We start from the raw sequence: 14,324 nt of genomic DNA, 5'->3' as shown, positions 1-14,324 counted from the left end.
CCAGTATGGATTTGACTGAGTTTTTGAAGAAGCAACAAAGAGTTGAAGAAGAAAATGCATGTGATGTAGTACATGGGCTTCCAAAAAGCACTTGGATAGGTAGCACTTATTAGGCTTGTCATCAAGACTGAATGCCGAGGAATAAAAGGGGTTGTATCAGCAGGGGTATAAAATTGGCTAAGCTACAAAAAAAAGCATAAGAAAAGTTGTTCTCAGACTGGAGGGAAGTGTGCAGTGGAGTTCCTCAAGAATCAGAAGTAGGTCCACTTACTATCAATGATTTGGTCTATGTGTACAGGGCAACGTGGAGGCATAGTGAATTGTGTGGAGGATAATAATAGACTTCAAAAGAGATGCACAGAGGCTAGTAGATTGGGCAGATAGATAGCTGATGCTGGGAAATATGCAAGGTTGAGAAACGGGTTCAATACCAACATGAATTCTGGGACTTTATAAATAGAGACATTATGTACCACTACAAGGAAGTCATGACAAATCTTTTCAAAGTAGTCTTCCCGGTTCTGGGCACCGCACTTTAGGAAAGATATAGAGGCAAGAGGCTGCAGATGCTGGAATCTGGAGCAACAAACAAACGGCTGGAGGAACTCAGTGGGTTGAGCAGAATCGGGGGGAGGGGGTGGAAAGGGACCTGATACAGGGATTTGAACCAAAATTTCAACTACTTCTTTCCCCACCCCCCCCCCAACAGACGTTGTTCAACCTGTTACAGGTTGCTTGTTATTTAGTAAAGATGTAAAGGCTTCAGAGAGGGTGCAGCAAAACAAAACTTTTAGTCTTGTGGATAGAGTGGAGAAGCTGGGATTGCTCTCCTTGAAACAGAGAGGATGTCAAATAGAGATATTTAAAATCATGAAGTGTAGGTAGAAACTGTCCCATTGGCAAAAAGGTCAAGAACCTGAGACATAGAATGAAGACAATTAGCAAGAGAACTGGAAGAGAATTGACAACTTTTTTTAAACATATACACACAGTGCCAGGCAGGGGCCAGGGGTGATAGTGAAGGTAAGTTCAATAGGGAACTGGATAAGTATCTGAAAAAGAATTTGCAAGATCATGGGCAGATGATGAGCAGGTGGGACTAACTGGATTGCTCTTGCATAGAGTCAGAATGGACACAAATAGCTGAATGGCTTCCTTCTTTGTTGCAATCATTCTGGATACAAATTCAAAGCCATGTTGCTTGATGTACATAAGCCACAGAATATTAATATCTGATTGTCTTTTTGTTCTCCATGTTGAGGACATACCATTTAGTAAGAGTTCAGATTTTTCCCACTATTGTCATGTTTTAAATCCTACAATGTTTACATATTGCTTATTTATTATATTTAAAAATCTAGAAATCACATTTAGGGCTCAATAATACCCACATGATGATTTTTGGCTGAATGCAACAATGACACCTAAAATACATTATCTTGCTGTTATACTGTAAAGCAGGAGACAGACTGTGCCCACAATTTCAGCCAAATCATTGACAACATGGACACTTCCTTAGTCCTGAACACCTGCAGAGGAAGTACGTGCAGTTCAAATCCCAGTTTAGAGCAATTTGGATAGAAATAAAGTATATAAGCAGAGTGAGGAACTGAAAACAAATGGAAGAATAGAATCATCAAATAACGCAAGGAGGCCTGTCAGCAGATTATGTCGATGCTAACCTTTTAGTAAGGCTACAAAATTAATCTCACTCCCCTGTTCGCTACCCAGAGGCCTATACCCTTTGCCTTCTTCAAGTACTTACTTAATTCTCTGCCAAAAGTTCCTACAGAAACTGCTTCCACCACCCCAAGGCAGATTATTTTAATTCAATGACAAGCTGTGTCAAAAGAAGTTTCCCCATGAGGCTTCTAATTCTAAGACTGATAATTGTGATAACTGGTAATACCTTTGGGCTTAAAAGTTCACTTGGGATGATGTTGAAATCATTAATTGATGATTTTATTGGGGATTAAATTCAAACATCTTTCAACCAGATAAAAACTCATCCAATTGATTGATTAGGTGTGAACAGGGGAATGTAGAAAATATTTGTAATACCTGGTAAATAAACAAAAGAATAATTTGGAAGTACAGGAATGAATATTAAAATATTTATAGATTGACAAGTACATGTAATCCAATTTTATTACTACATGCATCCACTTCTAATTATTTAACATCCAAGTATTATTCCACCTCTTTGTTTCTGCCCTGGCCAAGGGAACAACTTATCTGCATAAATAGGTCTTCACTACGGAAAAAATCCAAAAGGGGTTTCAGCTGAATGTTAACTAGTGAAGAAATATGTTGCCTCATGCTGGTAAACATGGAAGAATGAGAAGTTAACAATCTTACACTTTACCAAAAGTACAATACCAGATGAAGTGCCCATGTAGACAATTTATGAACACTACTCACAACAGTGGATGATTATTTAAATTATCTTACACGAACAAAACATTTATGCCAGGCTGTGCCAGTACTTATTTTATTGTATTAAATAGATTCAGACAGAAAAATTGCTTGGAGCATCAAAATGCCACTGACATATACATCAGTGATTCAGAAACTGCATTTTTGTGTCAAGTGCAGCCAGTAGTTAATGGGAAACAAGAGTTCAGTATTAATAAGGTGAATTAACAAGAAATGAAACAGGACATGATCAAGTCAGCAGCTATAATAGAATTCTGGATTCCCACAGGGCTTAAGTTCAAATCCCACCATTTGCTCTCATGAAAGATTCTACTCTTTCTTGGCTAGTTTAGCCAGTTGGAAAAGCACTTGTAACGAACAGACTTCTTTAATAGTCCTGTTCTATATCACTACACAGACAAATGACCAAACATCACTGGAACACAAAAATAATGTTCTTGGCCTTAATGTCTCCGCTCAGTAAATCATTATCAGATTAATAATTAGTGCAGCAGTGAGTATTTTCAGTTAAGAAATAAGGGGATGGAACATAGTAAGCCAAAGAGCAGTTGTGTTCAGAAATGTATTGTACAATCATATCCCATTACAATGAAAATTCTGCTAATTTCAATTAAAAAGAGAAGGTTAAAGATCCTTTAATTTGTGATGATATAGTTTGTGATTTGTTAATCAACAAATGCTAGATCAAGTAAGAATATTTTGATTTCTGTCCAAGGTTTAACCAGGACAGCATCATGTGAGAATATCAAATCTTCTGTGTAGAAAGTTGACAAATTTAATCACTGATGCAACATTCTCACAAAGTATGGTGGATGGAGGGCAAATATTTTTTTAAAAACCTCACTACGTTTCATCAGCATTCATATAAAATCAAAACCAAGTTGGGTTGGGAATCAGCAGAGAGGTGAAGAAGGGTAGGGGATGTCTTTCACGATGGACTGTTAAAGGCAGCACTTACCTCGAAAACAATGTCTCTGGCTCTCCAACACCACCCCAGTAGATCTCAACCCTCTGAACACCTTCAGTGTTCTCTTGGGCCTCATTTACAGACTAGAATTTTGCCCAGAATGTCAAAAAAGCATTGGTTTAGGCACCCTGGTCCTTAATTCTTTAGTGTACTTCAAGCTCTACAAATGAATGGTCAACTGTTTACAAGAAGGAATGCAGTGGAATGTAGCAAAGGACATAATATAGGATTTTGTACAAAGCAGCTGTGATACCAGAATGATTATTCCTTTCCACTAACAAGGCTCATTCTGCAAATATTCAACCTTCGCTTGAAAGAACTGGTGTATAAACGAAAAGAAAAAAGTGCTTCATTTGTGGCTGAAGAAGTGGTTAAGAGGAAACTATGTGCACATACTAAGAACAGGGCTGGGAGGGGAATGATAAGTAACATTAATTGCTTTCTCAATTTTATTCAGCTTCCAAATTAGAGCTGGAAATAGAGTTGCACATTTTGATTTCCCTTTGGCATCAAGAATGCAGAAACTTAAAGTCAATTTACCACATCCCCACTTCAAGTTCTTTAAAAAAAACTGTTTTTAAAAATGTCACCATTATATTTTAGATTGGGATACAAAGAACAATAACTCTAGGTTACCCGCAATCCAAGAGCAAGACCATTTTGAGCCAAGAAAACAGTCATCATCATCTGTAGCCAAAACATACCTTAATCTGTTGGTGTAAGTATCCACACAAGTTTTCATTTTTGCTAGTAAGGTGCCAACAGAAGTCTGTGTTTCGGAATGCTCCTCATCCTCCTCACCGTTATCACCAGATAAAGGCAGTAGAAGGGGCACAAGGGAAGTGCACGAAGCAATGGCACGCAGCAACTCCAATAGAGCTCTATATAGGGGAACATGCCTGGCCATGTCCAACACTGTAAAAAAAAAGTAAAAGTAATTAATCCATTGGCACAGTAATACTTGCAAAATAAACGACGAACCAATTAATTCAGCTCATTAATATGAGCAGATGCAGAGCTCTGACTGCTTTATTGTCTTCCATTCTCATAAGCCTCTCTCATCCCCTCACAATTACACCAATGCAATCATTTTCCCTTTCTATTTTGGCATAAGGCATTTGGATAACAGTTTGAATTTAGTTCTGTAGCCTATTCGGAAAAAGTTGAGAACAGCCAATCCTTTACATGCAACTTAACAGTCACAACATTAGGGCTTTTATTACTCTGGCTTGGGCTGGATTTAGATACAGGCTCACCAATTATTGGAAAAGTAATGTGCTACTTTATACTGCATGGACATTATCAATACAATGGAAATCAGTTTGTTAGAATGGGAGAAATTGAACAGGAATGGAAAATGTAAAATTGATATTGAAATGCTGTATTCTATATGTCAAACAATTAACAGGTAATATGACTTGGTGCTGCTCTCAATGATTGTTATTCAGTTAATGGAAGCATGAAAGGTACGAAAGTCAGTACCAAGTCAGAGCTTGAAAGTGAACCATTTTGGAGAAACCCCTTGTGGTACTCATTCATCTCTATTTTTATTTAGACCACTACAGAAAAAAATAATTGTACATTTGATTCAAGTTTTTTTTTTGAAAATGAAAAAGCAAAGTTATCTCAATGATTTAATGCTATTCCTATTTGGAACTGATATTTCCTTAGGTTGAAGTTATCTTTTTCATAAAAGCAGATTAAGATTTATTTCTACCATCTTTTAAAACTTTTTGGAAAACTACTGCCTTTTGATTTCTGTATTAAATGCTCCAAATTTATCTTAATCTGACTAGCATCAGCACTTTTCTTTACAAAATTCCAAAATATGTTTTGCCGGTCGAGATCCTCTGTGTAAGGAATGAAGGTTGCCCTTTGAAACATCAAGCAATTTCCACACAACTGTGACCAGAAAATATAGCAACCACATGGAGTTTTTGCTTCCACTGCTTTCTAAAATTAATGTTCAATTTAAATAGCATGAAAAGGATGGAGTATTATGTGCTGCTCAGTCTCCGTTTAGATTGCAGTGCATCAATGCGCTTAATTGTCTTCTTTTTAATAATCTGAATAAATTTCACCAAGTACTTTGATGATTAATGCTGCAATATTTTTGCCTACATCTACTACCAAATCACTTATAAACTAGCTAAATTATTTTTGGATGGAATAAAAGCAGACACTACACTGGACATTAAACTACTATATGGAATATTTAAAGTTTTACAGGCACCTTTTGCTTAATGATGATCACATTTAAAAATTTTTTTTTCCATACCCTGAAAATTGATTACCTCAGTCTATTACAAAACCTACTTGTGCTTGCTGAGCACAACTAAGAATGCTTAAAATTCCTGGTTACTTCTTAAAATCAGAAACAGCTCCAGTGAAAACATGTTGGGGATAATGGAAGGGAGGAGGGCTGGAGGGAGGTTAAATAGTAAGTTTGCAAATTGTGACCCACAACCTGCTATGCAAAATGCCATTATCATTTCTAACAATGGCAAATATTGGGACATCCAAGTACCTTGGTAGAATCCTTATAAATACATTTAAATTGGGACTGATTTGAAGTTACCTGCTGCAGCGGGAGAGTTCCCAAGGTTAAGTAAACTAGATGACGTAACGGAACATGAGTTCTCCCCCCACCCAACCCAAAGCAAGTGACTATCTCAGCACTCTGTGGGACTTGATTAGCAAGTGTACTTTCCCAGACAGGCCTTGACCTCTCCCAGAAAGCCCGCGTCATTTTACGTTCAGAAAATGACAGACTGGAATTTGGGTCTCATCTGCCCTTTCTTACAGTTGCCCAATCAGATTTATATCAGCATTTGTTACGATTCTCTCCTTTTCTATTGTATTCAATGAATGTAAGCATACTACTATGTTTATCTAAGAGTTATGATTCAGAAATAGTGTCAAATCCAATTATTTTTCTTTTGGAGCAGAAAGGTAGAATGTGCAATAACAATGATAAACTGTGCATTGTTTGTTATTTTCTCTATTGCCACTGATCCACTGTTTACTACAGAATGTACTGTATTTCCTTATTTATTTCTCTATACCAAAATGCATCTTTGAAAAACAAATTGGCTGGAAGAACTTAGCAGGTCAGGCAGCATTTGTAGAGGGAAATGGACACGAAGAAGATGGACATGGAAATGGATCAGATGAAGGGCGTCAACCGAAGACATCAACTGTCCATTTCCCTCTACACATGCTTCCTGACTTTCTGTGTTGCTCCAGCAGTTTATTTTTTGCTTCAGATTCTAGCATCTGCAGTCTTGTGTCTACATCTTTAAGCAAGCTTTGTGACCCTTTTAGTGGGAAAAAAATTTTAAACAAAAACAAATTTAACAATTAGTTTCAGTTGATTCAAGGGGGATTATTTCCATAGAATTGTTTGAAGACCATCATAGAATGAACAGGTTACCACCACATTTTCTGTAGCAGTTAGCATAATGCTATTACAGCGTGAGTGACCCGAGTTCAATTCCACCACTGTAAGGAGTTTGTACGTTCTCCGTGTCTGCGTGGGTTTCCTCCGGGTGCTCCAGTTTCCTCCCACATTCCAAAAGACGTACAAGTTAGGAGCTGTGGGCATGCTATATTGGCGCCGGAAGAGTTGCGACACTTGCGGGCTCCCCCCAAGACACTCTCAGTAATGCAAAAAGACTCAGTGAAATGCTTCGGTGTACATGTGACGAATAAATAAATATCTCATCAATTATATCCCTAAACTCACTTGGGCAAGAGCATATTGTATGACTGCAACTGCAGAATACCAAAACTATTGGAAAACTCATGGAATTAATTGCTCGCAACATGGTAGAGTTCCACATGCTTTATATGCACATTCTTCAGACTGAAAAGCGGCTAGGAATAATTTAATGTCGCTTCATAATCCCAATTCTCTCCCCTTAATACACAGATGTTCACTCCAAGAATAGCTGCACCTAAGGGCCCATTAAATAGGTAGTATTGAGCAGCACTAAATTTTCTTTCCAAACCATTTAACATCTTCAGTACAACTTAATTAGCTTCCCTGCCACAACTTTTGTATAAATGAAAATCTAAACACTAATTCATCAATATTAAGCATGCTGAGGAGATGCAAAAATAATACTGAGCAGATACTTCGAGTTTCTGTCACTAAAATTTTAATTTATTTTCCTTCAGTCAATCCATTCCAATCATGGGGAAAACATTTTCCCATCAATCTTGAGGGCTCTGTTTTCAGCAAAACTGAACGCCAAATTTTAACTCTAGTACCTGATTTACATTGAGGCACCTTTGTAATGATTGCAAGAGATGCAGTTGATGACAATTGTAATACTAATATCTTACCAGAAATATTGCAAGATTACTAGACCACAGTGGAAACATGATGCGTCAGGCACTACAACTACAGATAATTTTCAACCAGGTTTTCAAATTCATCCATGTCCTCAATCACCATTTCTTTAATCACTTTCATCTCTACAACTGTCAGAGACCTATGCTCCTCCAATTCAGATTACATTCAGAAGCCCAAATTTAATGATTGCCCTCACCTGCCTAGATGCCAAGCTGTGGAATTCCTTCCTTAAACTGCACTAGGAATCTCTCTTCAAGACATTCCCTTAAATCTTAGCTTTGATCAAGGTTTCAATTACTTGCCCCAAAACCTCCAATGGTTTGAGGTTAAATTGTGTACATTAATACTCTGGCAAAGCACCTTAAGACATTCCACTAGATTAAAAGTGTTATGTCCAAGATGATGATGGTGCTATTGCAAAACGATTATGGGAGTGCTAAGCAGCATCATCAGTGATCCCCTTCAAAGTCACAACAGGACAAATGATAGACAGCAGCAAGCCTTTTGGGCCACTGTGTGTTTCTGGTGATATTGTCAATATTGTGCACTAACATTGGTGGCATAATGGCAGCTCCATCATTCTTCTGAGATGAACTCTTCCACAATCTTTGAGGTTCTGAGGTTCATGGAAGCCAGTAACTCAGAAAGTGTTACCTCAAGGCTATTGTCACAGCCATGGTGTTGAGGAGGGTGATCCAGTTGAACTGGTGGCCAATGTGCCTGCAAGATGCCGATAAGCATATTGTTGGGGGGGGGCTTAGTGATGTCACAGACTGGAGACTGGTCAGTAATCTTTCCGGTCTGTAAATTTGTCTGAGCCCTGATGAAAGCTTAGATTCCAAAGTTATTAAATCAGAAGTAGATAAAGATACCTAGAAATCAGTACTTATTTACACTTGGATCTTAATTCCTACATGAACAATCACATCACCTCAAAAGTACCTCATTGCCAGTAAAGTGCTCTGTTATATCATGAAATCGTGAAAAGGTACAATGTATAAACTCTAAATTCTATTTGCAAATCGATGCATGCACACAAGATAAAAAGAGAGCTATCATAGCTTTTACAAAACAACCCTGGTGTTTTGGTCAGAACTTTAGAACATAGAAAAGCTACAGCACAATTCAGGCCCTTCAGCCCACAAAGCTGTGCCAAACATGTCCCTACCCTAGAAATTACTAGGCTTACCCATAGCCCTCTATTTTTCTCAGCTCCATGTACCTATCTAACAGTCTCTTAAAAGACCCTATCGTATCCACCTCCACCACCGTTGCCAGTAGCCCATTCCATGCACTCACCACTCTGAGTAAAAAACTTACCCCTGACATCTCCTCTATACCTACTCCCCAGCACCTTAAACCTTTGTCCTGTTGTGGCCACCATTTCAGCCCTGGGGAAAAGCCTCTGACTATCTACCCTATCAATACCTCTCATCATCTTATATACCTCTATCAGGTCCCCCCTCATCCTCCGTCGCTCCAAGGAGAAAAGGCCGAGTTCCCTCAACCTACCTTCATAAGGCATGCTCCACATTCCAGGCAGCAACCTAATAAATCTCCTCTGCACCCTTTCTATGGCTTCCACATCCTTCCTGTAGTGAGGCGACCAGAACTGAGCACAGTACTCCAACTGGGGTCTGACCAGGGACCTATATAGCTGCAACAATACCTCTCGGCTCCTAAATTCAGTTCCCCGATTGATGAAGGACAATACACCATATGCCTTCTTAACCACAGAGTCAACCTGTGCAGCCGCTTTGAGCGTCCTATGGACTTGGACCCCAAGATCCCTCTGATCCTCCACACTGCCAAGAGTCCTACCATTAAGACTATACTCTGCCATCATATTTGACCTACCAAAATGAACCACTTCACACTTATCTGGGTTGAACTGCATCTGCCACTTCTCAGCCCAACTCTGCATCCTATCTACGACCCTCTGTAACCTCTGACAGCTCTCCAAACTATCCACAACACCCCCAACCTTTGGGTCATCCGCAAACTTACTAACCCACCCCTCCACTTCCTCATCCAGGTCGTTTATAAAAATCACAAAGAGTAAGGGTCCCAGTACGGATCCGAGGTACACCACTGGTCACCGACCTCCACTCAGAATATGACCCTTCAACAACCAATCTTTGCCTTCTGTAGGCCAGCCAGTTCTGAATCCACACTGCAATGTCTCCTTGGATCCCATGCCTCCTTAATTTCTCAATAAGCCTTGCATGGGGTACCTTATCAAACGCTTTGCTGAAATCCATATACACTACATCTACTGCTCTCCCTTCATTGATGTGTTTCGTTACATCCTCAAAAAATTCAATCAGGCTCGTAAGGCAGGACCTGCCCTTGACAAAGTCATGCTGACTATTCCTAATCATATTATACCTCTCCAAATGTTCATAAATTCTACCTCTCAGGATCTTTTCCATTAGCTTACCAACCACTGAGGTGAGACTCACCAGTCTATAATTCCCTGGGCTATCCCTACTCCCTTTCTTGAATAAGGGAACAATATCCGCAACCTTCCATTCTTCCGGAACCTCTCCTGTCTCCATCGACGATGCAAAGATCATCGTCAGAGGCTCCGCAATCTCTTCCCTCGCCTCACACAGCAGCCTGGGGTACATCTCATCCGATCCCGGCAACTTATCCAACTTGATGCTTTCCAAAAGTTTCAGCACCTCCTCTTTCCTAATATCTACATGCTCAAGCTTTTCAGCCTGCTGCAAATCCCCACTACAATCCCCCAGATCTTTCTCGGTCATGAATACTGACATAAAGTATTCAATAAGTACCTCTGCCATTTCTTCCGGATCCATACACACTTTCCCACTACTGCACTTGACAGGCCCTATTCTTTCGCATCTTATCCTCTTGCTATTCACATACCTGTAGAATGCCTGTTATACTTTGGATAGAACTAGAAACTGGGAAAATAAAGCAGTAAAAATTGATAAATATGCAAATATAAAATGAATTGATGTTGCAGTGCCTGGAAGCTGCAGCAAAGATTAGTTGCTTCCTATAAACAAATGTCACATTCACAGACAGCTCAAGAAGAGGTCCAAGTTGGTTACCTCCAGATACCAGGAAAACCAGTGGTTTCTTGACAAGAAAAGGGAAATTGTAGAAAGGATTTGGAAATTTAGCAGCCAGTGGCAGACAATAGTAATGTGGTGTGACCACAACAAATTGGCTGTCGAAAACCAAATTTTATGTTATACACCTTCTTTTATTGGTGGTTTAGTAACATCTGTGCAGGCATAGTATTTGGTATTTTAGTGTATTTGATTAAAAAAGTAAAAATTGAAGTAAAGCATTAACAGGTAATTAGTTTTAATAAGTTAGAGGGTTTCCATTCATTAAATCTATAAATATATTGGAATTACATTTCCAAAAAACAAAATCCAAGCACTGTACTGTTGGAATCTGTACTATTGGAGTGTCATCCTTGGATGGAGAATTAAAGTAAAGCTTCATTTGATCTCTCAGGTGAACGTATAAAGATACCAAGGCCCTATTTTAAAGAGGATCAGTGAGTCTGCTTAGTGTTCAGGTCAATATTTATCTCTCAATCAGCATCAGCAAAACAGATTATTTGGTATTACCACACCTGGTGAAAGCCCACTGTGCACAAATTAGTGACCACGTGGTTTCTAAAGTTGTAACAGTGATAATATTTTGAGTATTCATTGGATGTAAAGTGCAATGGGATATGCTGTTATTGTGAAAATAATTCATTAAAATTTCTGCTGGGTTATTAACAAACTAATTGTAAACCAGGCTGAAGGAGGTAGATATACTTATAAAACAAGCTATGCAGTTGAGGCAAACAAATAACATTTGTTCTGTAGAAATTAACCTCCAAGATTGAATACTTAAAAAAAAATCCCTCCCAACTTTGATTAAACCTCTGAAGTGGCTGGAGTTGTCAATGATACTGTATTTATTACAAATCACTGCTCTTGTTTTCAAAGGGCAAACTACTTCCTAGAAATGCTGTATTTAATGGAATGCCTGTGAGTGATCATATTATTTTTTTTAGATCTTTTATTGAAAACAAAATTTACCACTTCATCTGGGTCACTTTCAATCAGGACAGATTTACAAGCTTTCAGCTCATCCTCAAGTTCATCTCAAATCTCACAACAATGGGTAAGACTTAAAAAAAAGATACATTCTGTGCAATGCTTTCTGGTGCAAAAGTAATTAATTGAAACCATTTTGTCAGCTCATGGCATTTAGATAAGAACTCAAAACACAAAGCTGATTAATATTACAACTAGAGATTTGAAATATATATAGCAATTGAAAATTTACCCATTTATATTGTACCATCAAGTTCCTTTTCCAATATCAGAAGAGCCTGAACAATGTGGTACTTACTGCTAAGATTATGAAGCCTCTAGTTTACACAAGAACAACCATGACGTCTTATAGCATCATTAACATCACAATAACTCTCAGAGCATATCATAGAGGCATTAGCAAAATTTGATACTGAGTTACAGGAGATATTAATGGAGCTGATCAAACGCTCGGTCAGAGATTGAGGTTTAAAAAAAAATCTTAGAGGTTGCAAGAGAGGGAGATAATTTTGTGTTTGGTGTTTTTGCAGCTGAAGGCAAAGTAACCAGTGACAAACCGATTACATTTGGGATGATCAACAGGCCAGAAATGGAGTGGCACAGAGCTCTGAAAGTTACTGACTGAAGGAGAATACAGAGATAAGGAACAGTGAAATCATGCAGGGATTTTAAAGTATGTGTAAAGGTTGAGGCCTTGCTTAACCAGGAACCAATGTAGATCAGATGTCAGAGAGGTGATGGCTGAAAGGGACTTTGAAACTAGGTATGTGACCAGAAGTTAAATTACAAAACTAGTAAGCCAGAGGTCTAGATCATTGATCTAGAGATGTTGGTTCAAATCTAGCTGAGGCAGCAAAGAATTTAAAATTCAATTAAATTAAATCTGGAATCACTGATAATAACCATGAAACTCCGAGCCCGTTGCAACAACCCTTCTTGTTCACCAATGTCCTCTGTGGAAGGAATTCGCCCACTTCCTGCCTACGTGCAATTCCACACTGAGCCACGTGGTTGACGATTAACAACCTTCTCAGTTCGGGTTTAGTTGGGAATGGACAACAAATGAAAAACATTTAATAGTTATATGCACATTCCCGGGCAGAGATAAATGTGAAAAATAAAGGATTTAGACACAAACAGAAGAGTTTTGAAGGACATATGCTAAAACAAAGGATGCCAGGCACAAATACATAATGTTCAAGTCTAAAAGTAACAGAGCTGAGGCAGGGGCAGAGTCACATGATCTTGCAAGGGTGGAAGTCAGTGGCTCTGGAGGCACGGATGTGTGACTGAAGCACACTTTGGGGTCAATGCACATGACAATAAACTAGACTTTCAGACACTGACACCAAAACTGCAAACAGCCTGCTTCAGTTTCGTACTGAGGTCAGGAAGAGGGGTGGAATTGGCAGCTGTGTGACAAACTTTGGTCTTCCCAATATTTAGTTGAAGGAAATTTTGCTTAGTTGCCCATCTATTCCCCACCTCCTTCCCTTTATTCCACTGTCTACTGTCCTCTTCTACTGGATTCCTCCTCCTCCAGCCCTTTGCCGCTTCCACCTCTCAGCTTCTTACATCATTCCCTATCACCCCCCCCTCCCCCACCCACCTACCTCCCCCCTCTCACCTGGACTCGCCTATCACCTGCCAGCTTGTGGTCCTCCCCCTCTCTTTTTATTCTGTTTTCTACCCTCTTCCTTTCCAGCCCTGATGATGGGTCTCAACCTGAAATGTCGACTGATTACTTCCCTCCATCAATGCTGCCTGACCTGTTGAGTTCCTCCAGCATTTTGTGTGTGTTGCTCCAGATTCCAGCATTTGCAGAATCTCGAGTCTCCCTTCTGCTTATTCTGGTTGTGGGACAGGCAGTGTGACGATTTCTACTCTCAATCCCAATTTGGAAATACAATTGCAATTCCTTTGTCGTCACTATCTTTAGAAATCCTGAAACTCCCTATTTAGGAGCATAATGGGAATAGCTTCATCACATGACTGCAGTGTTTCAAGCCAACACCTCAAAGGCAATAAAGCTGGCCTTTCAAGATACTCTTGCACTATAAAAAAGGTGGTCTCAATTCATAGCACACTTACCCAATGATTTAGTTTCTTTCCTTTTTTGGGACATGGATGTCACAGGTAAAGCCAGCATTTATTGCCACGAGTTACTGCCCTGCATGTTAACTTTGTGATTTGTGTCATGTCCCTCTACACCAACATTTTTCAATCACTCAGCATTTAATAATTACTCCATTTTTCTAAATTTTCCATTAGTGGATGACCTCACATTTCACTACATTATATTCTGCCCCACAGAATGGTTATAGCACAAAAGGAGGTCATTTGGCCTATTGTGTTTGCACTGGCTCTCTACCAGAGCAACTTACTTATTCAACACCCCCCACCAATCTCTTTTTAAGTAGCTTTGCAAACTTTTCTCCATCACTAATTTATTCAATTCTGGAAGTTCAGGGCC

General features: G+C 39.1%; 1 protein-coding gene across 1 annotated transcript in view; it reads right to left on the bottom strand.

The window, feature by feature from the left end:
- Positions 1 to 14,324, bottom strand: part of birc6 (baculoviral IAP repeat containing 6) — a 229,007-nt gene that overhangs the window by 28,052 nt on the left and 186,631 nt on the right. Inside the window, exon 66 of the mRNA XM_052011344.1 lies at positions 4,108 to 4,318. Coding sequence (XP_051867304.1) covers positions 4,108 to 4,318 — 211 coding nt within the window. The remainder of the gene's footprint in view (positions 1 to 4,107; positions 4,319 to 14,324) is intronic.

This window comes from Pristis pectinata, chromosome 3, assembly GCF_009764475.1.
Source record: "Pristis pectinata isolate sPriPec2 chromosome 3, sPriPec2.1.pri, whole genome shotgun sequence".
In the NCBI taxonomy this organism is placed as follows: domain Eukaryota; kingdom Metazoa; phylum Chordata; class Chondrichthyes; order Rhinopristiformes; family Pristidae; genus Pristis; species Pristis pectinata.
The sequence above is the reverse complement of the archived record's forward strand: the minus strand, read 5'-3'. Positions and strand labels throughout refer to the sequence as shown.